Source organism: Vipera ursinii (genome assembly GCF_947247035.1).
Source record: "Vipera ursinii genome assembly, chromosome: 1".
NCBI lineage: Eukaryota > Metazoa > Chordata > Lepidosauria > Squamata > Viperidae > Vipera > Vipera ursinii.
This window is the reverse complement of record NC_139512.1, coordinates 316,437,682-316,465,456: the sequence shown is the minus strand read 5'-3', so window position 1 is coordinate 316,465,456 and position 27,775 is coordinate 316,437,682. Positions and strand designations below refer to the sequence as shown.

The 27,775-nt window shown below is 41.4% G+C and overlaps 1 protein-coding gene across 2 annotated transcripts in view; it reads right to left on the bottom strand.

Moving 5' to 3' along the window:
- Positions 1-27,775, bottom strand: part of PRKCE (protein kinase C epsilon) — a 338,032-nt gene that overhangs the window by 44,296 nt on the left and 265,961 nt on the right. For both annotated transcript variants that reach the window (XM_083361586.1, XM_083361587.1), the window contains one exon: positions 1,471-1,625. In XM_083361586.1, the coding sequence (XP_083217712.1) occupies positions 1,471-1,625 (155 nt within the window). The remainder of the gene's footprint in view (positions 1-1,470; positions 1,626-27,775) is intronic.

The window sequence follows — 27,775 nt, the reverse complement described above, 5'->3', positions numbered from 1 at the left end:
CTTTCGGCAATTTGCGGGAAAGTAATTATTTTTGTTTTTTGTTCTCGGCATTTCTGAGTATGTGGTGTAAACACATACAAATACATATTGTCTTCAAATTGCTGCAGTGGAATTGGGAAATGGAAGTATCAACAGCATAGAAATCAAATTTTCCAAAGTAAGTACAGAATCAGAATTTTTCTAGGAATTTTTATGTACCAGGGTAAGATTTTTTTCCCCTGAAAAGAACTGAAGGATGAAGAGGGGGAATAAAATACCGTTTATAGAATCCTTATTAAAATCTTTCTCTTCCTGTCTTTCTCTTTTTCTGGAATATAGTGTGTATTATGTATCATGTGTGACTTGTTTTGCTCTTAAAATATTGTAGTAAGTTTTAAGTTGCTTAGCTCTCTTTCAGAGGAATAAATGGACTGACGTCTATGCCACTGAATTCCCAGTACACTTTGGTTCAATCTAGCAAGATCTGGATAGGAAAAGCAAGAAATTCTTAATTTTCTCTCCCCTCCAATACATATTCCTGTGTGCTCCCAGACAGGTATTATTTTTCTGCTTCATTTTTACTGGTAGTTGGCAATGATATATCTGCAGCAACCTCCCTGTGAATAGTGCTTTGTGACTACCCACTTCAAGTACTTCATGAAAGAGAAGTGATCCCACAGCCAATTTCCCTTACTGCATTTTCTTCTGTATATGCCTGCCAAATTTTATCTGAAGTCGTGAAAAACTGCCAGTTTCTTTTCTTTGTTTTTGTTTTAGGAGGAAAAGAAGGAGAGGAAGAGTGAAACGACAAGATAAAGGCTTTAATAACATACGAGAGATAATAGGTGAAAATGTATTAAGAAGTTCCTTGTTTCTAATAATAAATATTTATCTCTAAGTGTATTCTTCATGGCATAATGAAAAGTTAGCAATTCAGATTTTGTTATTGTTCAGCCAGATGCCAATCAGGGGGTACAGGGAAGAAATTCAAGTTGTCTCCAAAGAGGTTCTTCCTGTTAGTGGCTGAGCCTTCACCCTCACCATCAAGACTTTGTGTACAAAGCCTCATCGTATGATTATCCCATCTCAGACTGGAGACAATTAAGACAAACAAACCCAGGAAGTGGCAGGGAGTTCCGAAATGAAAGGAAATCCATGGCAGAAGAAGAAAACTGAAGAGATTGCCCTGATCCGCAACCAAAGTCAACGATGGGTCACAGCGTGCCAAGTTTTTAAAATAAGCGTTGCTTGTTTTATAATACAAAACTGGCAACCACAGCTGGCAAGGCCTGCAGAGACGATTCAAATGCTAACATTCAGAATGATAAACAGTCTTCTCCCTACCTCAAACAGAGTAAGAAAAAAAGTTCTGTGTTAGCAAGCAGAAACTAACAGCCAATACGGTTGCTAAGAGACCCTGGACTTTAGCCAACACTAATGAAATGAAGAGCTTTAATAATTCTTTTTTTATAACCTCTGAAAGAAAAGTACCTGTAGATGACGCCATGTTGATGTAAAAACATGAGTGCCGATGTGACTTCTGCTGCATAGAAGCGGGAGCGAGGCTCATCAAATTTGCGTGAACGTTGAATCTGAAACATTAGGTCGCCTCCGTTGACATATTCCATGACGAAAAATAGGCGGTCCTAAAATTCACAAAAAATAGAGCCATTTCATTGTTTTTTGCCTGAGTTTCACAAAGATGCTACTATACATTCATGGCACATCAGGAAATTAGATCTTTATCCAAAAAATGGAAGAAACAGCAAACTACAGCTATCTGCACAAGAGGAGCAAATGCTTCCAAATTACACTATGGGTACTTCAGCTAATGCAGAGTGGCTAAAAAAAATACAGATTTGTTTTTTGAAATCGAAACTTTTATGTTTTTTAGTTTTTAAAGGAAAATATAATAGATATATGACGATCTTTTGCTTAAGTGTAACATTAGGAAACCAATTCATATGACATTGTTTATTTGCTATGAAAAAAACTTCTACTTATAACCTCATTTTATTTTACTTTATTTTTCTATTTTTTAACATTATGAAATAACTCAAAGCCTCATTTTGGCTTTTCCAATAAAATTCTTGAACTGGAAGAAAATTTGTTTGCAGATACAAAAGAAAAGAAAAAGACTGCTCTTAGACAATTCTGAGTCAATGGATGAATATTATAACATCACTTTTTGTCATTTTCCTTGGTTCTCTAAAGCAGGGATAGGCAAGTTGTGACTTTCGTGGCTTGTGGGCCACAGGTTATCAGCTTAAACTAGAACAAGCCAAACTGCATTATGGATGAGTTTGGGGTGTATATCCTGTGATAAATTAATCACTGCTGGTTGCGTATTACTGAGAAGTCAATAGGCGATAATAAGAGAATTGGAAAAGTTGGCAAGAAGAATAAAAGATTAGGTAAAATTCCTGTATTTTATGAAGACAAATGGGGTATATTTGATTCAGAAAACTGTATGCATTCAAACATTACAATTATATATATATATAAACATAAGAATTCATTGGAGCTGGGGGGGTATAACAAATTTAAATAAGGTAAATCTTAGGAATGGGGAATCTGGGGCACCACAGATGTTGCTAAATCACAGCTGCTAGCAGCCCTAATCAAGCTGTGGAATGGCTGGAGATACTAGTTCAGCAACATCTAAAGGACATAGATCCCTCATTCTATAGATCTTATGCTGAAAAAACACAATTCTCTGCTATACCAGAGACAGAAAGTTTCACCTTCTGATATTTCTACAACTTAATTACACTTAATTTTAATTCAGTTAGCTGGTTTCAAGAGACATTTTCACTGTTTGCACTTTATTGAATAATAAGAATAGGGTGTTTTAAGTATACAATTATTTTAAAAGCTGGTTTTGCTTTGCTTTTTTTTGTAATACCTCTCCAAGTTCCATCAAGAAGCATTCAGTGTTCTGTATGGTTTCCCACTGGTTGGTGACATCCAAGTTGCTTAATATGTCGTGTTTATGCAACACAATGGTATTACAAGTCAGCATTGAGCTACAACAGAACCAATAGAGACTGGATTGTGGTAAGGATAGTGAGGTTTATGCTGGTCAACTCAAGACCAATAGTAACTTAAATTTGGCAAGAGGAATAGCCTTAGAGTCAGTTATGAGGATGCTCAAGATCTCTTCAAAATCAAAACAATGAAGAGCCAGAGGGATAACTATATGGGAAAATAGTCTCAGGGTTTTAGAGCCTCAAACTTGCAGGAGTTTTTACTCCAGTATGAAAAATGGAATTGTTCTTTCACATGCTTTTTTCAGATTTTACTAGATCAATGTTTCCAAATGATTGGCTAAAGTTTTAGCAGAAATGAGCTGCATGCACATCCTTTGAGGGTAAAATAATTCTTGATTAGGCATATATAAGGGATTTTGCATCCATTGAATTGGATGTTTTGCTCTATCTGGCTAGACTAGGGAAACAAATATCTGTGCACAGTTCATTCTTCATTATCAAGTCATTTTTGTAATAAGATTTATTATCTAATATTTGGTGGACTTAGCCTTTCCTCAGAACCTGTACTTCTGCCCATTTTTAATTTTTCTTTTTAAAGTGTCCCTTTCCTTCAGGCTCTTTTATACTCATTTTGTAGTTTCCAACTATTCTAAACAAACCTTACTCTTTGAATTCATCTACATCAAATAAGGCTTTGGTTCCTCCATCTCTAAGCTCCTTTTGCCTGTCTTACTTTCTTGATGCCATATGCCACACATCAGATTGGAATAATGTATGACCCTCTTGCTGAATGCAGTCAACTTCATGTTCAATAAGACTTTCTTCCCTTCTATCTGCTGGGGACTGCCAAAAGACTGCAGCCTATTAGCCTTATGACAGCCTCAGGTAGGTTTTTCTAGAAATTTATGTATTTTTTTATTGCAGCTTATATTCTACTCCATTCCTAAAGATGATTTCTTATAAAAAGCTAAATTCTTTTTTTATTTATGTTTAGAGGAAAAAATTAACTCTTTCAATTAAAAAGAGAGAGATTTATGCCTTTAAAAACATTTTAGACACATTTGCATGCTTTACACAGAACCTATCTTAGAGCAATAAAAAAGTGTAAACTTCCCAGGACTGTTTTGGGTGTATAGCTCTGTGCAAAACATGCTACGTAGTACATATCTCATGCATATAAATTTAAATAATACTATAATATACGAATGACTGTGAAACATACATTGTTAATTGTGCAAGCAAACAGGAACGGAAAGGATTGAATAGAAGAAGGAAATTGAATCACAACTGTGTCAGCCCTTCAACCAGCGTGCAACACGGTACTTGAAACACCACACTACTCTCTTCTCCCAATATACAATTCTGAACACGATCCATTGGGATTATAATAATCTATAAAAGCTTTTAATAAATGAATAAACATGGAGTTGACATTCCTTATTTTTGCAAGCCTGGACTTGCAGAATTTACAGTTATTGGAGTTTATGCACCTGTATTTTAGTATACAAATTTCAAGTTGAAGAATGGTTGAAGTTTTTTTTTAAAATTCCATTTATATCCCGCCCTTCTCATAAGACTCAGGGCAGCTTACAAGCTTAGCAGTAGCCTTCATTCTATGTATATGCCTGCTTATTAGGGCTTTCACACACACACCCCAAGCGGCATTATTACAAAGTCAGCTTAATTGGCCCCAACAATCTGGGTCCTCATTTTACCTACCTGGGAAGGATGGAAGGCTGAGTCAACCTGGTGAGATGCGAACCTGCACTAATTGCAGGCAGCTGGTGTTACTTAAGGAGGCATTAGCCCACTGCTCCACCAAGTGGGTGATTCCTCTCTCCTGCCCCACTTCAAAAATTCTTAATGTTGTACAATTATTGGCACAGGACTGCCATGAAATCTCTTTGTGATCCTTGATTGTGCTTTGCCTTAAAGAAAATTTACTAACCTCTCAACTCACTTTATAATCCATTACTTCTTAAATGCACCGAACTGTCCAGCAGAAGAAAGAAATGATGGCTTTAGTGCTTAGCTCCACCCTTTTATCAGTTCTTTGACAGACTTAATCAAAGGGAGATTTGTGAGTATTCCTACTGTGAGATAAAACAAATCTATTTATGGTACAATAAATCACTTGGGGAGCAGCATAATTTGGGGAGCAGCTGAGCTACTAAATCTTACCCTGGGAGAAGTAACATTTCTGCCACTGTTTCTTTGAAGTGTGCCAGAACTAAACATGCATCCCTCCAATGGTTATTGTGGTAGGGCATTTAAGAATTCTATGAAGAATAGTTTTCATGAGTGCATTACTCTTTTCTGTACATCTCAATCACAGGGACTCCTTTGAACCCCAACTTCATCTTCACATCCATGAGAAAGTGTTGAGTACATTATCTTTGTTACCAGAACTACTCAAATGTAAACCATGAAGAACAAGTTTGGGAACTCCTCATGAGAACTTGTGAGTGATGACCACAGCTTCCTGTGAGGAGAAATAAATCCTCAAACTACTTGTTGTGTGTATCTAAAAATGACCGCTGAGCATTTAATGTTTACATTCGGAAAGATACTATCAGTGGGGAAATGAAACTTCATGTAAATTCCAGACAAAAGGTAATGTCTTTGATGTATTGTGTTCAGCCTGAGAAAATCTGCATAAAGAACTTTCCCTCTCACTGGATTCTAGCAGAAATCAATTCATCTTTTCTTCAGCTTGTTTTCTTCTCACTTTTCTATGTAATGATCACAGCTGGACAAAGATACTGAGTAGCAGACCAAAACCATGAATTGAGAAAAGCCAAGAGGGACAATCTTCCCTTGCTTTCAGTTCAACACTGAACTTTAGGCAGCCTGTCAGGTAGCCAAAGAGAACTTAATTGGCTGAAATATCACAAAGGAGAAATGAATCACGCAATACATTTTCCACTTTCAAATCTCAGACATGTGTCCGTGCTATGTGTCAGGCAAGCAAAGGGTGTCAACGCTGGTCCTAAACTTCAGGAGCTACACTTGTACACGATTCAAACACCCAAATCAGGAAAAGCATCACATACACACCCCTCAATCACTAGAATCCACAAGTGATAAGACTTATCAGTATTTTCCAAGTGGTATTTTTCTTTTTATATATTTCTCATATAAATGGGTGTGAAGATTTTTTTTTCCTGATTCCAAGAAATCTTTAAACTTGGGTTTGCTTTGTCAATAGGTCCTTTTTTTTCTTCCTTCTTGGAAACCAAGTATATTACGTTTCTTCTCCAAATGCTAAAATTGTTCAAGATATGTCCTAAATTGTTCATGAAATAAATGTCTGAAATCTGAATAATGGGAGCTCCTGGCAATCAGAGTTCACACACTGGCAATCTAACAGAAGTCCAAACTAAGGCTGTGCTGAATTATCACCCTTCTCTGTGGAAATGGAGAAAATATTCATTGGATCAATTCTAAGAATTTCAGATGCTACTTCAAATAATTTGTTAAATACTGAGGCCAACCATCATTTTTTCAAAACATTTCCTGGGAGCAATGCTACTGTATAACCTAGTGCCATTCCATTGACATGCTCTATCCTTGGAATGCTGCCAGGCTCTTCAGGACAGCCAAACAACTATTTGAAGTGGAGGAGAGGAGAGGGAGAGGAGAGGGATAAGAAGAATAAGGAATAAGAATAACAGAGTTGGAAGGAACCTCGGAAATCCTCTACTCCAAACCCTGCTCACGCAGGAAACCCATACTATTTCAGACAAATGGTTGTTCAATCTCTTTTGGAAAACTTCCAGCGTTGGAGCATCCACGACTTCTGGTGGCAAGTTGTTCCACTGATTAATTATTCTGTCAGGAAATTTCTCCTTAGTTCTAGGTTGTGTTGTGATTCAGCGTCAGCCTGTAATATCAGCAGCTGAGTCTGATGAGTCTGAACAGGAGGAGGAGGAGGGTTTGGAGAGCCTTTGGTATCAGAGGGAGGCTCTGATACACTGCAGGACTCTCAGCCTGGCCCCTCCCATCATGTTCCTCCTCAGACTCAGCTGTGTGAGCACAAGGTATTGGATGTAGATGATTCACAGCTGGTTCTATTCAGGGATGCAAGGAGCCAGAGGCAATCCAGCAGAGCAGAGCAGAGGAAGGCAATGAGGCAACTTGGGAGAAGGCAATGAGAAGCCACACCTTGGGACTGCTGATAAAAGAGGAAGGTGTGGGAGGTGCTGGTTGCTGAAGGCAACCATTTGAAGATTTTCTGCTAGAGTCCTGGTCTGTTATTACTGTTTAACTCTTGTTTGAACTTTTGATTTCTTGTAAATAAATTTGGTTGGGTTTTTCCAGTTTGTTGACTATAAAAAGGGGTTGTCCCTGACATTCAAACAGAGCCGGTCGTAGACTGGAACAGAACAGGTTGCTTCTCTCCTTGATTAATTGCCATCCATTTCTTCTTGTCCTGCCTTCAGGTGCTTTGGAGAATAAGTTGACTCCCTCTTCTAAAATGTCCCTTAGATATTGGAACACTGCTAACATGTCTCCCCTAGTTCTTCTTTTCATTAAACTAGACATATCCAATTCCAGCACCCATTCTTTATATGTTTTAGTCTCCAGTCTCCTAATCATCTTTGTTGCTGTTCTCTGTACTGTTTCTAGACTCGTTTTTACATCATGGCGACCAAAACTGAATGCAGTATTCCACGTGTGGTCTTACCAAGGCATTATAGAGTGGTATATCCATGCTGATTAGCAAGAATCATGATTAAGTACATTGTATGGAATACTTTATATCCTTCATCATGTTTGTGTATTTTAAGAAGCTCAAATGCTTCACACTCAGAAGGTCTCACAAGGGAGAGAACAGAATCTTACATGTACATCCATGTAACAGAACCTTAGCAGCCTATAAGAAAAAAAGTAACTCTGGAAGGGAAAGTCTGAATGAAGAGCTACTGGGTAGAGAGGTGGGTTATGCAACTCCTTCTTACTGCTTCTCTGATCCAAATCTCTCTCTAGTGCCTGTTTCTCCTTAATGATATGGAAGGCTACTCCACTTCTATATCACACTCGTGTAATATGTAGTTCAGCTTTGTAGACAAGCTGCCAGAGCACTGCTACCCAAAGCAGAACTCATCTCCATCCCCCTCCTCTATGACTATGTGAAGTGCTTCAGCAGTTCCCATGTACTTATGTGAAAAGGTCAGCCAGTGACAACAGTGGGCTCCAGCTTCACAGCACAGCAAGAGACTTCTAAAAGGAACTGTGATCATCTTGAATGGAAAATTTCAAAAAGAGTCCTGCCGGGTCACAAACTTTGGCCTAACTCTAAGCAGTGGATTATTTTCATGATTTATTTGAACACAGTGTTCTCAGTAACTTAAAATTCATTAAATTTCCATAAAGGCAGATTTCTCTTAATGATCAGATACATTCTGCTGGGACAAAAAGTTAGCCTAAAAGAAATGGCTGGAATGTACAAGGGCTGAAACCATGCATGATTTACTGCAAAATATCTCCCCAGATATTAATAGCATAATGGGCCTGCTCAAGAGATCTGCAGCTGAGGTCTCATTGATTTCCGACTCACGAATCACAGAATAGTGTTAAGGCTTCAATATTACTATATTCCATGCTGGATCTGTTGTACTTTTTAGACAGTTATTGGTTAGAGTTTCTTTGGGGGAAAAAATAATTTCAAACAATGAATTGAAACTCCATTGCATTTTCTACCCTAGAGCTTTTATGGCCTTAGTTGTTTATATTTATTTTTTAAAGTATTCATTGTTTCAGTATGGATCTATAGGTTGGAATGCAAAGGTACACCTTCTCCACACTTCGTGAGATAAAACCATTTAGTAGGTTTCAAGATAAAATCATTTACCAAGGGACCTGTAAAATGGAAGAAAGGAAGGATAGGAAAAATATGCCCTTCAACATTTGTGTTCTTCAGGATTTTAAGGTTGTTTTCAACTAAAATAATAATAATGTGCCATTCAATAAAAACAAAAAAATATATAGTTCACAGCTGTATGTCTTACAGCAGGGGTGTCAAACTCAATTTCATTGAGGGCCGCATCAGCATTGCGGTTGCCCTCAGGGGGCTGGGTGGGTATGGCCTGGGTGGGCGTGGCCTACTGGGTGGGTGTGGATAGAGTGCGTATGACCTACTGGGTGGGCGTGGCCAGTTCTACATTGTTCGTATCAAGGGTGCCTATGGGGACCTGGGCAGGAGTGGGACAGATCTGAGGGTCTCTGGTAGGAGGAGGGTCTCTGGGCCAGGGCCAAGGCAGTGGGGGCCGTTCCCTCACTGTTTCCAGGATGGCTTCGCGGGCCACATGAAACCACTTCATGGGCCGGATCTGGCCCCCTGGGCCTTGTGTTTGACATGTCTGTCTTACAGGAAAGTGTGCACGAAAAAGTATATGTTGATGGAAAGAAAGTATACAAGGATCTTATACAGTTTTCAGAAATGCTGACTTGATATACAAAATGCATATATTAAGAGCAATGTAAGAAATACAATACTAATGCAGTTAAAAAAATTCAAACTGATTCAAACTGAGCCTAAATTCTAAATGCTGATCATTTAAATATTTAAAAATTGTTTTTCATATTATTTTGCCTCATGCCATTCTATACTTGGAACTGAAAAATCTAAAAGCAAAAAGTGAATTTACATTTTTAAACAAGCATCATGCATATAGGGGTAGCCAGTAACAAAATATTGCATTACAGTGTATTCCTAGAAAGTCTGCAACCCATAACTATACCCTTTTGCAGGACATTGCATTTGCTGCCATCTTACTTTGTTCCATCTGTTTCATTCTCTTGTCTAGATACTGAGCTGTCGATAACCAATTTAATATGCTCAATATACTAAGTGACATTTGCATGGAAAGTAGTTTCCAAAAGAGCATAGTTATATTTCTGAAGCTTGTTAAGGTTTCTATCCTCTGTTGTGTGTGGACTCTGTTAAGGTGACCAGTTGGAAAACTGAATTGCAATTCCTATACCTAATGGGAGACTACTTGCCAATTTTTGATTAAGAGACAAATTAAGTCTATGTTAGATTCCTGGGGAAGTTAATGTTCTACCTTTCCCTACCCCCCAACAAGTGTTTGTGTCTTTGTGTGTTTGTTTTTCTTTTTTAAAAAAACAAAAAACCAAAACCTTGGCCTTAGTATAATCTTCTGAACACAGAAGGAGATAATTGCTTTCATTCCAAAAAAGTTTATAAGTGCTGATTAGAATCAAATAATATAAAAACCATTATGTTTCAGTACCCCAAATAACTGAACTAAGAGGGCACTTTAAGATGGACTTAATAAAGCAAGATTTACAATCTAAATAACTTCATAATACTCAGACTCATTCTCCAAACCGGAAGTCTACTTCAAGCTCAATATAGTTCATATTTTATGTCATGGAAGTTTTTTTTTCCTCTTCATCGTCCACAGTAGTTAGGGAAAAAATAAACTTGAAATCAATTCACACAACCTCAAATGCCTCTTAGACAACCAGTTCCGCTCTCTCATCAGGTAGGCTTTTAAAAAGTCTAGCCAAAGAAAACATGTCCCTATGTCTATGGTGAGCGAGAATAAAACAATAAAAAATTATTTCAGCTGCTGCAGCTCAGGAAGGAAAACAAAAACATTACACAGGAGCAAAAAGGAAAAAAAAACCATATTCCTGGCTTTCAGACTCCTTGTTTTCTTTTGTAAATGATTGTCCAGCTCTTAATATAGGAATCAGGCCAAAGTTAAAAGTATGTCTTTAGAAAGACAAAACAAATAAAACCAACAAAATAAACAAAACAGACCAAGTTTGGTTTTTAATCTAAATCCAGTCTGCAATACTCTGGAACTTTAAATCAGACAACTATGTTACATGCAACATGCATTAATTGGCATCTTTACCTTCAAAACGAAACTGCTCCTCTACAGGAGTCCAATCAGATATCCCTGCTTTTTTCTCATTTATTCTATTCCCCCTCCCCCTTTCTTGGTATTTATCTCTTTTCCAACTGATACACAATAGAAATAGAATTACACTTAAACTATCAGCTTTTGTATTTGGAAAAAAAAGTGTGAATCTGTCTTCAGCTATATATTTTTTTCTCAAAGAAATGCTGAAGTTCAATATTACTCAAACATAGATGGGTTTGCTTATTTATTTTTAAGCCAAAAAAAAAAAAAGGATTTCCTTCAAATAGTTCATCCAAACAGAATAATGCCAGGATGATTGTAAGGAATAATGTTATCCCCAATGAAAAAGCAATTGAAAGGCACCTTATTAAAACTCTAAAGTCTACAACTCAACTGCAATGATTGCATACTGACATGAAAATCAACCAAAAGGTCTTGCAAGCCAATATCTCTGCAAAAGACTCAAATACCAGATTCTGGATAGGAAAAGACGGATGCCATTTTATTCTGATGATGCCCATCACACTGTTGAAGTGATTCTGTATGTGACTTGCATGCTTCCAGTAGCACCAGATTAACCATTGTGGAAACAGAGTTATAGGCTAATCCAAGTCACTCTCAGGATTCTTTCTAGATCAGCTGACCGTCTGGGTTTATTCAGAAAAGGAGTGCAATTCCTGCTCTCTCCTTTCAAATTAATGGATCACCATAAAATGTTCAGAAAATTAGCTCATGTGAATTTGGGAAGATGAATGAGATAAAACATGAGAGGTGTTACAAAAATGATGACTCATAATGCCTGGAATTTTGGGAGGTGGAAGGACAAGATGAAGAGGATGTAGCACTTCAATGTTAAAGAAAAAAAAAGAATTAAAGTCAATATTCAGACACAGTCTTCATTTTCAAGTTTAAAAGGCATTGCTGTAAATATCTAGGGAAACATTACAAAGGCGGCGCCAATGTAGGAAAGCATGGTTAACCTTGACCAGAAGGAAAGGGCGAATTTCAACAATAAGCATTTTCCTTTTTCTAAACAGCTGGTTTCTTGAAATTCACTTAAGCAGAGGAAATACTGTAATGTTGTAACATTCTGTGACAAAGACTTTGTGAACTCCCCCTTTTTAAAATGTGTGTACAACAGAGGATGATGGTAAGAAGAGTTGTATATTCTCACAAAACATGCTTTGTAAACATGCATGCTTTATGCATTGTAAAGACTGCTAAGGCAGTCTTTTTTAAAATATGTACTGCAATGATCAGCAAGAAATTTTACCAATCTCCAAAACAAATACTTCAAAATACACAATCCTCGGACTTTTCAGAAAGAGTTAGAAGTCACACTAACAAACATATGGTCCAAACTAAAGAAACACGTGTGCATATGTGTCCATGTATGTGTGTATTATTCTATTTTATTTCATCAGTATGTTTCATCACACAATAATATCTTTCATCTTCCTCAGTAAATCCCTAATCAAAATGAGGGGTATCTTCAATGTTTGGTCAAAAATATCACCATACCCTTAAAAACCAGACAGAGATTTTATCGCATTGTCATGACTACTATATTAACTTGTTTTAACCACTATGAATTAACATAAATGAGAATCTAATGCATTCTGATGATTGGAAATTAGCAACCATTGCTGACATTCATATAAGGAAATAAATGAGCTTTCTTGGAAAAAGTAGCGGAGAGTGAGAAAGTGCCACTCTTAACAAGAACAAAACAGCTACACATTTCTTGGGAGAAAAGGAGAACTTTGGCCAAATATTGTAATATTTACTTTGAATGACTGCCCACCTGCCCTTTGTTAAACAAGTGGCAAGGGAAAACAGGGTGTGTTGGATGATTGCATACCAGCCACTATGCCTTTTGTTCAAAAGTGCAATCTGATGTGAGGCATTAAAAGGATTTTTTTTTAAAGACCACAAGAGTTCTTAAAAGGAAAACTTCACTTGTTTTTTGATGATGTAGATCCTGTAACTTTGCTGGCAACTAAATAGGATCTTAATTCCCACACAAAAGCTTGCTGATGAGGGAAATGTTGTGTTTAAAGGACATCTAAGTGCAGTCCATACGTACATGATTGTGAATTATGTTGACTGACGGTTTCACAAGGTGTAAGTGCAAACCTCAGATGTTTTAGAAATGTCCAGCTTATTTACTCATCTACTGTAGACCTGCAGCAGATTGCCTGTCACCAACATGCAGCACAAGCATGGCAGAATCCATTTATAAGAACTCTACTCTCCCATCCCCTCTACTTCATTTCTGCTTTATTTGGGTGTTGTCTTCCCAGGTGAAAAAGAAGTTAAGTTGCCCCCAGACCTCTGGAATCTGAATGGCCAGAACAGAAGAATTTCCCATTCTTCAGCAGGAGCGCAACTTTGGAAAACAAAAGAAAACAACAACAACAAAAAAGAACAATCAAGTAAGCACTTAGAAAATAAAATAGATGAACAAGTTATAGGAAACTTAAATCTACATGCAAAAGCTAGTAACCACTTATCAGCAGACAAAACAATGAAGAAACAGTAGGAGAGAAAATGTAAAGGTTCCCCTGCACATGCATGCTAGTCGTTTCTGACTCTAGGGGCCGGTGCTCATCTCCGTTTCAAAGCCAAAGAGCCAGCGCTTGTCCGAGGACGTCATGTGGCCGGCATGACTAGCACGGAACGCTGTTACCTTCCCACCGTAGTGGTCCCTACAGTATTTGTCTACTTGCATTTTTACGTGCTTTCAAACTGCTAGGTTGGCAGAAGCTGGGACGAGTAACAGGCGCTCACTCTGCTACGTGGCACTCGGGATTCGACCCGCCAAACTGCCGACCTTCCGATCGACAAGTTCAGCGTCCTAACCCACTGAGCCACCGCGTCCCTTCTAGAGAAAATGTAGGCAAAGGCTAAACTACACAACTGACTAAAGCAGTGCTGAAAAAACAAAGGGCGGTTTACAGGGCAAATTAAAACAGTGCAATGTACAAATTAAAATAAAATTAAATTAATAGCCCCAAAAGAGTTTAAAATTTAAAATTTGAACCCCGCCTCTGCGTCTCTCATTGAAAAAGATCAGTGACTTTATAGAATAATAGCTTATCATGAAGAGTTGTTGGTTGCAATTCAAAAATATATTGCCTAATTTAAGTTCAATACAGTGTTTAACAATAATATTAAACTATTTAATAAATGACACATTTATTCTTTATATGAAAGTAAGTGTAAATTTTAGATTTAAAAACACGAATCTGGTGAAATATACACGTCTAAGAATTCTGAACTATAGTTTATAATACAAAAGTACAATTGAAATGTAGGTATTGGGAGATATAAGCATGAAATTACATGCACAAAAATAGATACAAGCATATTTTGTATGCTAAGATATCTGTAAGACCATCTATTTCAAACAGAAATTCGTCTAGTTTATTTATCCCATATAGGGATACTGAGAATAGCCCATGTGAGATTGTGGGGTGGGACTAGACAAGATGCTTCGAGGGTATGCCCCAGGACTATGGAATGTTTACTTCCAGATACAGTATTATTATTATTTTTTGGGGGGTGAGCAGCTTATCTCTGATAGGCAGCTTACCTCCAGAGATTTACCATATTTTTAAAGAGCAGTTAAGACAGCTTTTCCTTAGAGCTTTTCACTGATGAACAGCTAGGGAAACTGCTTTCTGTATAATGATTGGGGGGGAGAGTGAATTTTTGAATTTTCAAGCAGTTTGTTTGGCATGTCGTAAACCAGGGGTGTCAAACTCAATTTCACTGAGGGCCGCATCAGCATTGCAGTTGCCCTCAAGGGGCCAGGTGGGTGTGGCCTGGGTGGGCATGGCCTACTGGGTGGGCGTGGCCAGAGTGTGCATGGCCTACTGGGTGGGCGTGGCCAGCTCTACATCATTCGCATCAAGGGTGCCTATGGGGGCCTGGGCAGGAGTGGGACAGATCTGAGGGTCTGTGGCAGAAGGAGGGTCTCTGGGCCAGGGCCAAGGCAGTGGGGGCCGTTCCCTCACTGTTTCCAGGATGGCTTCGCGGGCCGCATGAAACCACTTCGCGGGCCGGATCTGCCCCCCGGGCCTTGTGTTTGACATGTCTGTCGTAAACCATGAAGAATTCTTCTGAAGTGGGCAGTATACAAATATCACAAAGAAACAAAGAAAAAAAATCTCCAAACTCTTGAAAAAATACTTTTAACAATACCGTTCAGGAGCTTCTGTTCACATTTAAAGAAAGAACCAAGTTAATTCCACCTGCTGCCAAATTCTACCAAACAATCGCAGAAAGGGAAAAACAAACACTGGTTGTGCAAACTTATTCATCATGCTGTCGGACTCCAGGTCAATGGTGGAAATTTCTGTTTATTTTACTGAAGTATATTGATGTTTCTGGAAATGGGATATCTATGACTTCCCTCTGGACACTTATTACGTTACCAATTTGAAGGTCATTGGTTTTCAACTCTTTTTATACATACAAAGAAATCAAATTGGATAAAACATGGTCTCAAAAGAGTTATTTTGACTATCATTTAGAAAGGAAACTTCAAAGAACTGATGTTAAACCTACCATTAATCTATTGTTGTCATCATCTTCATCATAATAGGCAGTTCTTCAGCTGCCAAATGTAAGTAATATGATCTATTTCACATGGTTATTGGAATATAAGTGCATTTATAATTTATTTTGAATCAGGTATAGTTTTACTTGAAATGATCTTCCCTGTTAAAGACAAGGTCATATTTAAATAAATTTGGAGAAGACAGGAATATTAGTAGCTATTACTCTTATTAGCCATATACCACTTGGAAACCATTATTTGCTCTTATATGCTGTTTGTGAGCTTCACAAGGAAAATATGTATAAAAGCCCATTGTGCTGAGGATGTAAGATTTCCAAAGCCTTGTTGGACATAAGCAGCAATTTATTTATTTATTTTAAAAAATAAACCTGAACTGCACAATCCAAATTCTCCATTTACCTTGCTCAAGGGAAGAAGGGGGAAGCAGGAGTTAAACAGGATGCCCTTGCAAATGGCAGGACATGCATGGTGAATGTAGCATTTTTTTCATGGAAGAACACTGTGTGTCTGAGCATTTTACTAGATAAAAATCATGGCTACTATTTTCTCCCTTTTGCTCTTGCCTCTCAGACACATATAGAGTAACCAATCAGAAGGCAAGACATTTATGAACATTAGCTGAGAAAAATCTATACTCTATCTTCAAAAAATTGCTACGAATGCAGTTGGCTACTTTCAATGTAAACTTTTTTTTTTTGCTGTTAGTCTCTTACATAAGTCCATCAAGTTCTCGGCAGAAGGTTTGAAAACCCTATAACAGAGGACCAATCATATGAAAGGGATGCTGTCCTTAGGTCTTTCCACCAGAAATTGGTTGGACTGCTTGATTGGAATGTGGGACAAAACAGTAGGAATATAACACAATTTTGTTCATTTTGCAAATCAATTAATTTTGTCCTTCCTAGAGTGTAGTCAACTTTTGGAAGGCAAAAGTCTTGCATGTTGAGAGTTTCATGCTACCTCATTGCAAAGTATGACTTGCTACCAATGAAAAGAAACATACAGGAATTTGGCATCCCTTGTGGATCTTTCTAAAATCTACACTGTCATCCTAAATAGGAGTTATTCAGACAAAGGAAAACAAAGTATGGATATTGGATTACTCTCATGGTTGAGTTCACAAATCAGCCTTAAGGATATATGAACTACACCAATTTTTTATATATACATAACAATGCAGCTTTAATCTAAACTAAAGAGAACAATTCTTTCTCAGTATTTCCCACAGATAGATCATTTCAGATATCTGTAAAAGTCAGTGGTTTCATCTAATGAAAATTTTCCAAGGATCAGTTCCTCAGCAAAGGCTCAAGAGCTATTGTCTAGTTTGGACATTTCACACTAACATTAGTTGTCTGTACTTTGCAAAATTTAGGGAAGGGAACTGAGAACATATGGCTAAAATTAAAAATTAACAGTATTTTTTCCTACATGGATCGCAAGATACATCACCTGCCTACAACTACAAATTTAGTATTTACAATTAGATAACAAGATAGGTCTAATTATTTTGTCAGGAATACCAATTTCAAGCCTTTCTTTCCTCTTAAAGTTCATCCAGCCTATTCATGATTGGTGTCATATCTCCTTGAGGCTTCTTCCCTGATATAGCAGCTCTTTTTACATTCAATATACCCTCCAAACAACTTCAGAATCAGCTGTCCAATTGCTGCTGAACAACATTTAGGCTTTTCATTCCATGAACTGAGAGGCATGTGCAAAGCACCATATCAAGTACCTTCTCCCCTCAACACCAACTTCACTGCAAATGACTGATAACTTGCACTAAATGCAGAATCACAATTAGAAGTATCAGCTGAGGCTTGTGGGTCATATAGAATTAATCTTCATATAACTCCTTTATTATTTTTAAAATTAAATCCTATTAGCTCTTCAATGGTTGGTTTAAAAAATCTTATGGAATTAATTTTTGGACAGAAAACATGTGATATATTTGCTTTTACCCTTTTAATCGGGGCAAAATAATTTGTGTTCTGTCAATCAATTTAAAGTCTTGTTTTTTTCTGTAAGTTCCTTTGGAAAAAGTATTTTGAAAGACAGGATGGAAATGTCTCAGACATTTAGAAACATACAGACATGCATATCTCTTAACTGTCTAAGGCAGAGGAAAATTTTTATAATAAAGATATTCTTGTAATCTAAAACTATTAGTTTCTCTAGCTCACTTCTGCCTCCTTCTTGCAATGGCTCTCTTTTCTACTCCCTACCAACAGCTATCATGGATAGGATTGGGACTATTTCCATACAAAGCATTCAAGTAAGTCTTTACACCAAGTTCTGCTATCCCATCTATGAATGAGATAAGTGATCTCTAAATAGCAATAGCAATAACACATAGAATTATATACCACTCCATAGTGCTTTACCAATCTTTGAGTAGTTTGCAGTGTCAGCATATTGCCCCCAACAATCTGGATCCTCATTTTACTGACCTTGGAAGGATGGAAGGCTGAGTCAACCTTGAGCCCATCAGGATTGAATTACTGGCTGTGGGCAGAGTTAGCATGCAATACTGCATTCTAACCATTGCACCGTCACAGCTCTCTTAAATGTGATAGATAGATAGATAGATAGATAGATAGATAGATAGATAGATAGATAGATAGACAGACAGATAAATAGATAGAGTCAAAGTAAATAGCAGAAGCAATCACAATAGCTACCACTCAAACAAGCATTGTGTCTAAAAAAAGGTTTGAGTTCCCAAGTTGACAAGAGCAATCTCTCCGGGTTTTAATTATTTGCAGAAAGAGGCAGCTTAAAGCCATGTCACCTCTATAATCCCACACAGTTCGAACTGTGGGGACCACAGTTCAAAGATCTTCCCAGGTATTGAGGTCAGGATGATAGGTCTGTACTGTAGTTTCCTGGATCCATTTTTCCCCTTTTTTGAAGATGGGAACTACATCAGCTCTTTTCCAGTCTTCTGGTAGTTCCCCAGTGCTCCAGGATCTTTGAAAGATATAGTTCAGTGGTTCTGAGATCACATCTGCCAGTTCCTTCAGAACCTTGGGGTATACACCATCTGGTCCTGGTGATTTGAACTCATCTAAGCTGGACAGGTGCTCACTTACCATTTTCTTGCCTATCTTAACTTGTGTTTCTAATTGTTTTTTACGGTACTGTTTTTGATAGGTTGGACTGTTTTTTCCCTTTGTGTAAATACAGATGCAAAAAAATGAGTTGTGTAGTTCTGCTTTCTCCCTGTTGCTTGTCACCTTCTTGCCACTTTCTCCCACTAGTGGACCAATCATTTCCTTAACTTTTTCTTGTTTTTTACATGTTGAAAGAAGCTCTTTTTTATTTTTGACTTTTATTGCCTTAGCTTTCCTCACTAAATCTTTGCAGGCTTGGGCTATTTACTGATATTCTGCCTTAGTTATGTGCCTGTCTTTCCACTTTTTATACTTGTCCTTTTTGTCTTTCAATTTATCAGAGAGTTCTTTATGCAGCCATGCTGGTTTCTTTTGAGAGCTATTTTTCGTTGGTATTGTGCTAGACTGGGCTTTTATAATCTTACTTTTCAAAATTTCCCAAGCTTCTTGAGTTGTTTTCCCCTTGAGGATTGTCATCCATTGAATCCTTCCCAAGCTCTCTCTTAAGTTTGTTGAAATTAGCTCTAGTCCAAGACTCTAGTCTGACTGTGTTCTAGTGCTTGTGCTTCCATAACGTTGAATTCCAATACTGCATGGTCACTCCTCTCCAAGGTTCCTGTGGTTTCAAAATCTTCTATCATTTCATCTCTGTTAGTGAGAATTAAGTCCAATATGGCTGATCCCCTAGTTCCCTTTTCTACTTTTTGGGGGACAAAGTTGTCTGTTATCAATGGGCTAGTTCTTCCAAAAACACTTTAACCAAATTGTTTCTGTTGTTTCAAATAGATAGATAGATAGATAGATAGATAGATAGATAGATAGATAGATAATTATTTGATGATCCAAATGTACTGACTTGGAAAGTTAGTTGGCAAAGAAAGAAAGTTAGAGAAAGATTGAAGGAAACAGAAGCTTTGACCTATTAGAGGGGATGCTATATTATTAATTAGAGGTTTGAATATGGTTAAGTGTAGATTGTTAGAAATAGAAGTATTATTATAACTAGATAGTTAGGATTTGTAATCAGAATATTATATCTTGGTATGAAAAGGGAAATAAGAATATGTTAAGAACTTTGAATAAGGGATGCTTTTGGTTGCACAAATGTAACTTGATTTGAAATTATAAATGATTGGGATACTTTGAACATGGATGGGAAATTAAAAAAAACGAAAATAGGATATGGATTAAATAAGTGGAAATTGAGTACAAATGCAATTAAGATATGTTTTGGCTAGAAAAGATATTTTAAACTGATATTATTGATATTATTAGAAAAATGTAACAAATGTTGATATACAACTGTACGTTTACTAACAATAATACGAATTGTATTTGCTTAGTGCGGAAAAATGGTTACCGTATATACTTGAGTATAAGCCGAATTTTTCAGCCCACTTTTTGGGCTGAAAAACTCCACTTCGGCTTATACTCCAGTCAACAACAACAAAAAAAAGAACTTCTACCCCCGTTTGGAGAGCTGCTGCTTTCATCAAACATGGACGAAGGCAGCAGCTCTCCAAACGGGCTGCGGCGGTTTGGAGAGCTGCGTGCGCAGCTCCGCCGCCACCTCTGCAAGCCTCCGCTAAGAGAATGGGGCGGTGGAAGCTTGCCACCCATTTTCTCGGCGAAGACTTGTTTCGGGGGATCCAGCCTCTGTCACCCCCTTCTCTCAGCTGGGCAGCTGAGAGAAAGGGGCGGCAGAAGCTGCATCCCCCGAAAGAAGTCTTTGTCGCTGAGAGAATGGGCGGCAAGCTTCCCCACCCCACACTTCGCGGAGCGCTCCAAAGCCTTGTTCTCTCGTCTCACGGAGACTTGTTTCGGAGGATCCAGCCTCTGTCACCCCTTCTCTTAGCTGGGCAGCTGAGAGAAAGGGGCAGCAGAAGCTGCATCCCCCGAAAGAAGTCTTCGTCGCTGAGAGAATGGGCGGCAAGCTTCCCCACCCCACACTTCGCGGAGCGCTCCAACGCCTTGTTCTCTTGTCTCACGGAGACTTGTTTCGGAGGATCCAGCCTCTGTCACCCCTTCTCTTAGCTGGGCAGCTGAGAGAAAGGGGCGGCAGAAGCTGCATCCCCCGAAAGAAGTCTTCGTCGCTGAGAGAATGGGCGGCAAGCTTCCCCACCCCACACTTCGCGGAGCGCTCCAACGCCTTGTTCTCTCGTCTCACGGAGACTTGTTTCGGAGGATCCAGCCTCTGTCACCCCTTCTCTTAGCTGGGCAGCTGAGAGAAAGGGGCGGCAGAAGCTGCATCCCCCGAAAGAAGTCTTCGTCGCTGAGAGAATGGGCGGCAAGCTTCCCCACCCCACACTTCGCGGAGCGCTCCAATGCCTTGTTCTCTCGTCTCATGGAGACTTGTTTCGGAGGATCCAGCCTCTGTCACCCCTTCTCTTAGCTGGGCAGCTGAGAGAAAGGGGCGGCAGAAGCTGCATCCCCCGAAAGAAGTCTTCGTCGCTGAGACAATGGGCGGCAAGCTTCCCCACCCCACACTTCGCGGAGCGCTCCAATGCCTTGTTCTCTCGTCTCATGGAGACTTGTTTCGGAGGATCCAGCCTCTGTCACCCCTTCTCTTAGCTGGGCAGCTGAGAGAAAGGGGCGGCAGAAGCTGCATCCCCCGAAAGAAGTCTTCGTCGCTGAGACAATGGGCGGCAAGCTTCCCCACCCCACACTTCGCGGAGCGCTCCAACGCCTTGTTCTCTTGTCTCACGGAGACTTGTTTCGGAGGATCCAGCCTCTGTCACCCCTTCTCTTAGCTGGGCAGCTGAGAGAAAGGGGCGGCAGAAGCTGCATCCCCCGAAAGAAGTCTTCGCCGAGAAAATGGGCGCTGAGATTTTCTCGGCGAAGACTCACCTTCTCCCGTTCACCTTCAGCAGCTCCGCCAGGCCCGTCCAGTGCCCTGCTAGCAGAGCTTGACAAATGCAAAAGCTGCTTTGGTTAAACACTGGAAGGTTTAGTGATTAACCCACCCCACCCCACCCGGTCTTCTTGCTGTTTCTCCCCATCCTCACTCCTACCCACAGGGGCTCTCTGCCTCTTCTACTACTTCTTTTTCTTTCTTTCTTTTTTGCTGAGGTGTGCGTCTCTCTCTCTCTCTCTCTCTCTCTCTCTCTCTCTTTCTCTCTCTCTCTCTCTCTCTCTGTGTGTGTGTGTGTGTGTGTGTGTGTGGTGTGTTATCTCGAACCAGATGGGATGGCAAAGTCAAATGCAAATGGGGATCTTGCAGATCTTGCCCTGCCTTTCCAACCACGGTTACCTTCTGTTCTTGATGAGCTCACGAGTGCTCAAGGACAAAATAGGGCAGGGCAGAGCCGGCAGTTAAAAATAGGATGCAGATAAAAGGAAAGGTAAGGAGGGGTTCAGGTTGAGAGGAGAGGAGAGGCTGCGTAGCCTTAGTGTAACTCCTGTTTGGGCTGACTGGGTTGCCTCCGATGGGCTCTGACAGTGGAACAGTATGGAATAGAAAATATGGAATGGATTGGAACAGAACGTAGAACAGAACAGAACAGAACAGAACAGAACAGAATAGAATAGAAATATAGAAAGTGAATAGAATAGAATAGAATAGAATAGAATAGAATAGAATAGAATAGAATAGAATAGAAATATAGAAAGTGAATGGAATAGAATAGAATAGAATAGAAATATAGAAAGTGAATAGAATAGAATAGAATAGAATAGAATAGAATAGAATAGAATAGAATAGAAATATAGAAAGTGAATAGAATAGAATAGAATAGAATAGAATAGAATAGAATAGAATAGAATAGAATAGAATAGAATAGAATAGAATAGAATAGAAAGTGAATGGAATAGAATAGAATAGAATAGAATAGAAATATAGAAAGTGAATAGAATAGAATAGAATAGAATAGAATAGAATAGAAATATAGAAAGTGAATAGAATAGAATAGAATAGAATAGAATAGAATAGAATAGAATAGAATAGAATAGAAAGTGAATGGAATAGAATAGAATAGAATAGAAATATAGAAAGTGAATAGAATAGAATAGAATAGAATAGAATAGAATAGAATAGAATAGAATAGAATAGAATAGAAATATAGAAAGTGAATAGAATAGAATAGAATAGAATAGAATAGAATAGAATAGAATAGAATAGAATAGAATAAATAGAATAGAATAGAATAGAAAGTGAATGGAATAGAATAGAATAGAATAGAAATATAGAAAGTGAATAGAATAGAATAGAATAGAATAGAATAGAATAGAATAGAATAGAATAGAATAGAATAGAAATATAGAAAGTGAATAGAATAGAATAGAATAGAATAGAATAGAATAGAATAGAATAGAATAGAGAATGGTAATAAGAATAGAATAGAATAGAATAGAAATATAGAAAGTGAATAGAATAGAATAGAATAGAATAGAATAGAATAGAATAGAATAGAATAGAATAGAGAATGGTAATAAGAATAGAATAGAATAGAAATATAGAAAGTGAATAGAATAGAATAGAATAGAATAGAATAGAATAGAAATATAGAAAGTGAATGGAATAGAATAGAATAGAATAGAATAGAATAGAATAGAATAGAATAGAATAGAATAGAATAGAATAGAATAATAGAATAGAATAGAATAGAATAGAATAGAATAGAATAGAATAGAATAGAATAGAATAGAATAGAGCTGGAAGGGACCTTGGAGGTCTTCTAGTCCAGCCCCTTGCTCAAGCAGGAGGACCTATACCAGTGGTGGTGAACCTATGGCACGCCTGCCAGAGGTGGCACTCAGAGCCCTCTCTGTTGGCACGTGCGCCACCACCGCTGCCAGCAGCAGGTCCTTGTTGGTTGGTGGACTGGAAGAAAAGGGAGGGGGAAGCATTTTACATGCGTGCATGCGCGCACGGGGCCACGAGCAGGCACATGCTGCAAAGGGGGCGGGGCTAGTGCCTGCGTGATACTCACTAGCCCAGCCCCGTTCTCACGTGATGCGGTGCCTTGTATCTGCACCTGTTGTGACTCAGGGCCAGCCTGTGGGTCCGACAGCCGGGTCCGATGTATCGGAGGACTCAGATGTGGGGGAGGAGGGAAACGAACCGGCTGATGATGATTTGGAGACTTTGCAGAGTCCTCAGCCGGGAACCTCTTCTCAGCTGTGTGAGCCCGAGAGTGCGGAGGATGATGACCCACAGCTGGCCCTGTTCAAGGACGCCCGACGCAGGAGGCAGACGAGCAGGGACAAACAAAGAAAGGCTATGGGACTCCTCGGGAGGAGGCACAGGGAGACCACGCCCGGAGCTCTCTATAAAAGAAGTGTTTGGGGAGGGGCTGGTTGCTGAAAGCAACTTTTCCGTTTGAGAAGTCAAGCTCTTGTATTCTTGTAACAGTGTAATTAAAACTTGGCAGAAGCCTTTTGGTCTTGGACGCTTTCCAGACTCTTCTTTTGATTAGGGGTGCGAGAAGAGGGCTGGTTCAGAACAGTTTGCTTTCAGCCACCCACCCCTTAATACTACGATGGAGCAGCTTCTTGCCGAGAATGCCCAGCTCAACCAGCAACTCACCTTGCTGGCCACTCAGGTGGCACAACTGCAGGCTCAGGTACATGCTGCCCCCCCACCCAGGAGGAAATGTCAGATAGCTATGCCGGATAAATTTGCTGGTAAACCAGAACTGTTTCCTGCCTTCCTGGGACAATGCCAGCTTTATATCAGCGTGAGAGCAGCTGATTTCCCCACTGACCGAGATAAGGTGGGATTCGTATTGAGCCTTCTGTCGGGAGATGCAGCTCGTTGGGGCACGCCTCTGTTGGCACAGCCTAGCCCTTTGTTGGATAACTTTGGGGGGTTTTGTGACCATATGCGCCTCATGTACGAGGACCCGATTAAGGCGCAGACGGCCACCCGACGCCTGAAAGCTTTGAGGCAGGGTCAGCGCCCTCTACAGGCCTATATCAGCGATTTCCGGCTGCTTAGCCAGGATTCCGCCTGGAATGAGGCTGCGCTCGTGGATGCCTTTCAGGATGGCTTGTCAGAGGAGATGTTGGATGAGCTGGCCCGCGTGGACATTCCCTCAGACCTGAATGGGCTGATCCATCTTTGTCTGCGGATCGATGCCCGGCTGCAGCAGCGTAAGAGTCGCCGTGCCACCCCACAGACCCCTGCCGCCCCTGTTGTGCGTGAGCCCCCAGTCCAGAGGGAGGAGCCAATGGAGCTGGGTGCCGCCAGGTCCCATCTATCGGTGACGGAAATGGACAGACGACGATCGGAGGGGTTGTGTTTTTACTGTGGGGACCCTGGACATTTGGCTGCTTCTTGCCCGAAGAAGCGTCAGCGGGCGTCAGTGACCAAGCCTGCCCCGAGAAAGTCCCCTGCTTTGCTATCGGGAAACGGCCCGAGCCCGATCTAGACGGTGTGAAAGATCGGGCGACCCACAACATCCACACCGAGCGACGTTGTTCCGACGGTGCCTGTGAACCTCCACGGCATTTGATTTTGGAGGCACGACTGATCCTTCCTGGCAAGCCAGAGGGGATTCCGGTCCATGCCTTAATTGACTCTGGGGCTACCACTAACTTTATGGATTCGGCCTTTGTGGCCAAATGGGCTGTTCCCCAGTGTCCAGTGGATCCGCCCATGCTTGTGGAGACCATCGATGGTCGAGTGCTCCTGTCCGGGCCTATCACGGCCGCCACGCAACCCGTGTGTATGGCCATCAGTACCCATGTGGAGGCCATTCAGTTCTACGTCACTTCGGATCTGCACTTCCCCGTGGTCTTGGGACTGGCGTGGCTCCGGGCGCATGATCCACAGATCTATTGGTCTCAGAACTTGGTCACCTTCCCAAGTTTGCAGTGCGTGGACCACACCCGCCATATCTGTGCCGGCCAGGTGGAGGGTTCCCCAGGGGTTTCCTTGCCTCCCGAACTGTCCGACTTTGCTGACGTGTTCAGCGAGTCAGAGGCGGACCAATTACCCCCGCACAGGCCCTACGACTGCTCCATTGACCTAGTCCCTGATGCGCCTCTCCCAGTGGGGCGTTTGTACTCCATGTCGGAGCCCGAGTTGGCTGCATTGCGGGACTTCCTGACGAAGAACTTGGCTCGTGGTTTCATCCGGCCCTCGTCCTCGCCAGTGTCTGCGCCCGTGCTCTTCGTCAAAAAGAAGTCGGGCGAGTTACGGCTTTGCTGTGACTACCGGAAACTCAACGCTATCACGGTGCGTAACCGCTACCCGCTGCCCCTCATCCCCGAGCTCTTGGACCGACTCCGGGAGGCTAAGATCTTCACGAAACTGGACCTGCGTGGAGCTTACAACCTCGTCAGGGTTCGGCCGGGTGATGAGTGGAAGACGGCGTTTGGTACTCGCTATGGACATTTCGAGTACACGGTGATGCCGTTTGGCCTGACCAACGCCCCCGCTGTGTTTCAGCATTTTATGAATGACATCTTTCGGGATCTGTTGGACCAGTTTGTTGTGATTTACCTGGACGACATCCTGATTTACTCCCCGTCGCGTGAAGCGCATCATCAGCATCTCCGTCAGGTCCTGCAGCGCCTCCGGAAACATCGGCTGTTTGCCAAGTTGGAGAAGTGCCAGTTCTACCAGGTGACCATTGATTTCTTGGGTCACCGCATTTCTCCTGAGGGCATCGCCATGGAACCGAGTAAAGTTGAGTCGTTGCAGAGTTGGCAACCCCCGCGTCGCGTGAAGGATATTCAGCGACTTCTTGGATTTGCCAACTACTATCGGACATTCATCCCTGGCTTTGCTGCCTTGACAGCCCCCCTCACCCGGCTCCTGCAGAAGAAGACTCGGTTCCAGTGGAACGCCCCCGAACAACAGGCGTTCCAAGCTTTGAAGGACGCCTTCATGAAGGAGCCCATCTTGAAGCATCCTGACCCGCAACGGCCGTTCGTCGTGGAGGCGGACGCCTCCGACATTGCCATTGGGGCCGTGTTACTCCAGGCAGCGATGCCCAACGGTACCCTTTTCCCTTGCGCGTATCACTCACGGAAATTGAATCCCTCGGAGCGCAACTATACCATCTGGGAGAAGGAGCTGCTGGCCATCAAGGCGGCGTTCGAGGCTTGGAGGCATCATCTGGAGGGGGCGCGGCATCAAATCGAGGTCCGGACGGACCACAAGAATCTGGAAAGCCTGCAGACCGCTCGGAATTTGAACCAACGCCAGATCCGGTGGTCCCTCTTCTTTGCGAGGTTTGACTTCCGGGTGCGGTACATACCAAGCGGGCACAACCAGAGAGCGGATGCTCTGTCCAGGAAGCCCGAGTACACCCGAGTGGAAGACAAGCTTCCGCCCAGGACCGTGATCCCCGTCGAGTCTTTTGCTGCGGTGCGGGAGCCGGTGGATATACGGGCTCGGATCCGGGAGGCGCAGCAGCAGGAGGCGTGGGTGGCTCAGCGGAAGGAAGAGGTGGGGCCAGATTCGCCTTGGTCGGTCACGGATGGACTCCTGTATTATCGTGACCGGCTCTATGTTCCAGGAGGGCCACTCAGGGGACTCGTCCTCAGCCAATGTCATGATAACCCGGCTGCGGGGCATTTTGGCCTGTTCAAGACTCTGAACCTGGTCTCCCGTACATTCTGGTGGCCCCGAGTCCGACACGATGTCCAGTCTTATGTCACCTCCTGCGTCCCATGCAGGCAGGCCAAGTCAGCGACAGGGGCCCCGCCTGGTTTACTGCAGCCTTTGCCAACGCCCAAGAGACCCTGGGGGGCTGTGTCCATGGACTTTCTGACGGATCTACCCCCATCCTCCGGCTTCACGACAGTGTTTGTGGTGGTGGACATGTTGACCAAGATGGCGCACTTCATCCCCTGTCGCGGCTTACCGTCAGCTCGCGCCACTAGTCGCATGTTCATCCAACAGGTGTTCCGGCTGCACGGCCTTCCCGATAGAGTCGTCTCCGATAGGGGGGCCCAGTTTACAGCCCGCTTCTGGCAGGAGTTGATGCGGGCGTTGGACATTAAGGTTTGCCTCTCGTCCGCGCATCATCCTCAGACCGACGGGGGTACCGAGAAGGTCATCGGCATTTTGGAGCAGTATCTGCGCTGCTACGTTAACCTGCAGCAGGACAATTGGGTGGACTATTTGGCCATAGCCGAGTTTGCCTTTAACAACTCGCAGCACACCTCCACGCAGATGACACCGTTCTTGGCCAATGTGGGTTATCACCCTCGGTTTTTCCCCCTTTCTCCCGTGGACTCACCGGAGCCGGCAGCGAA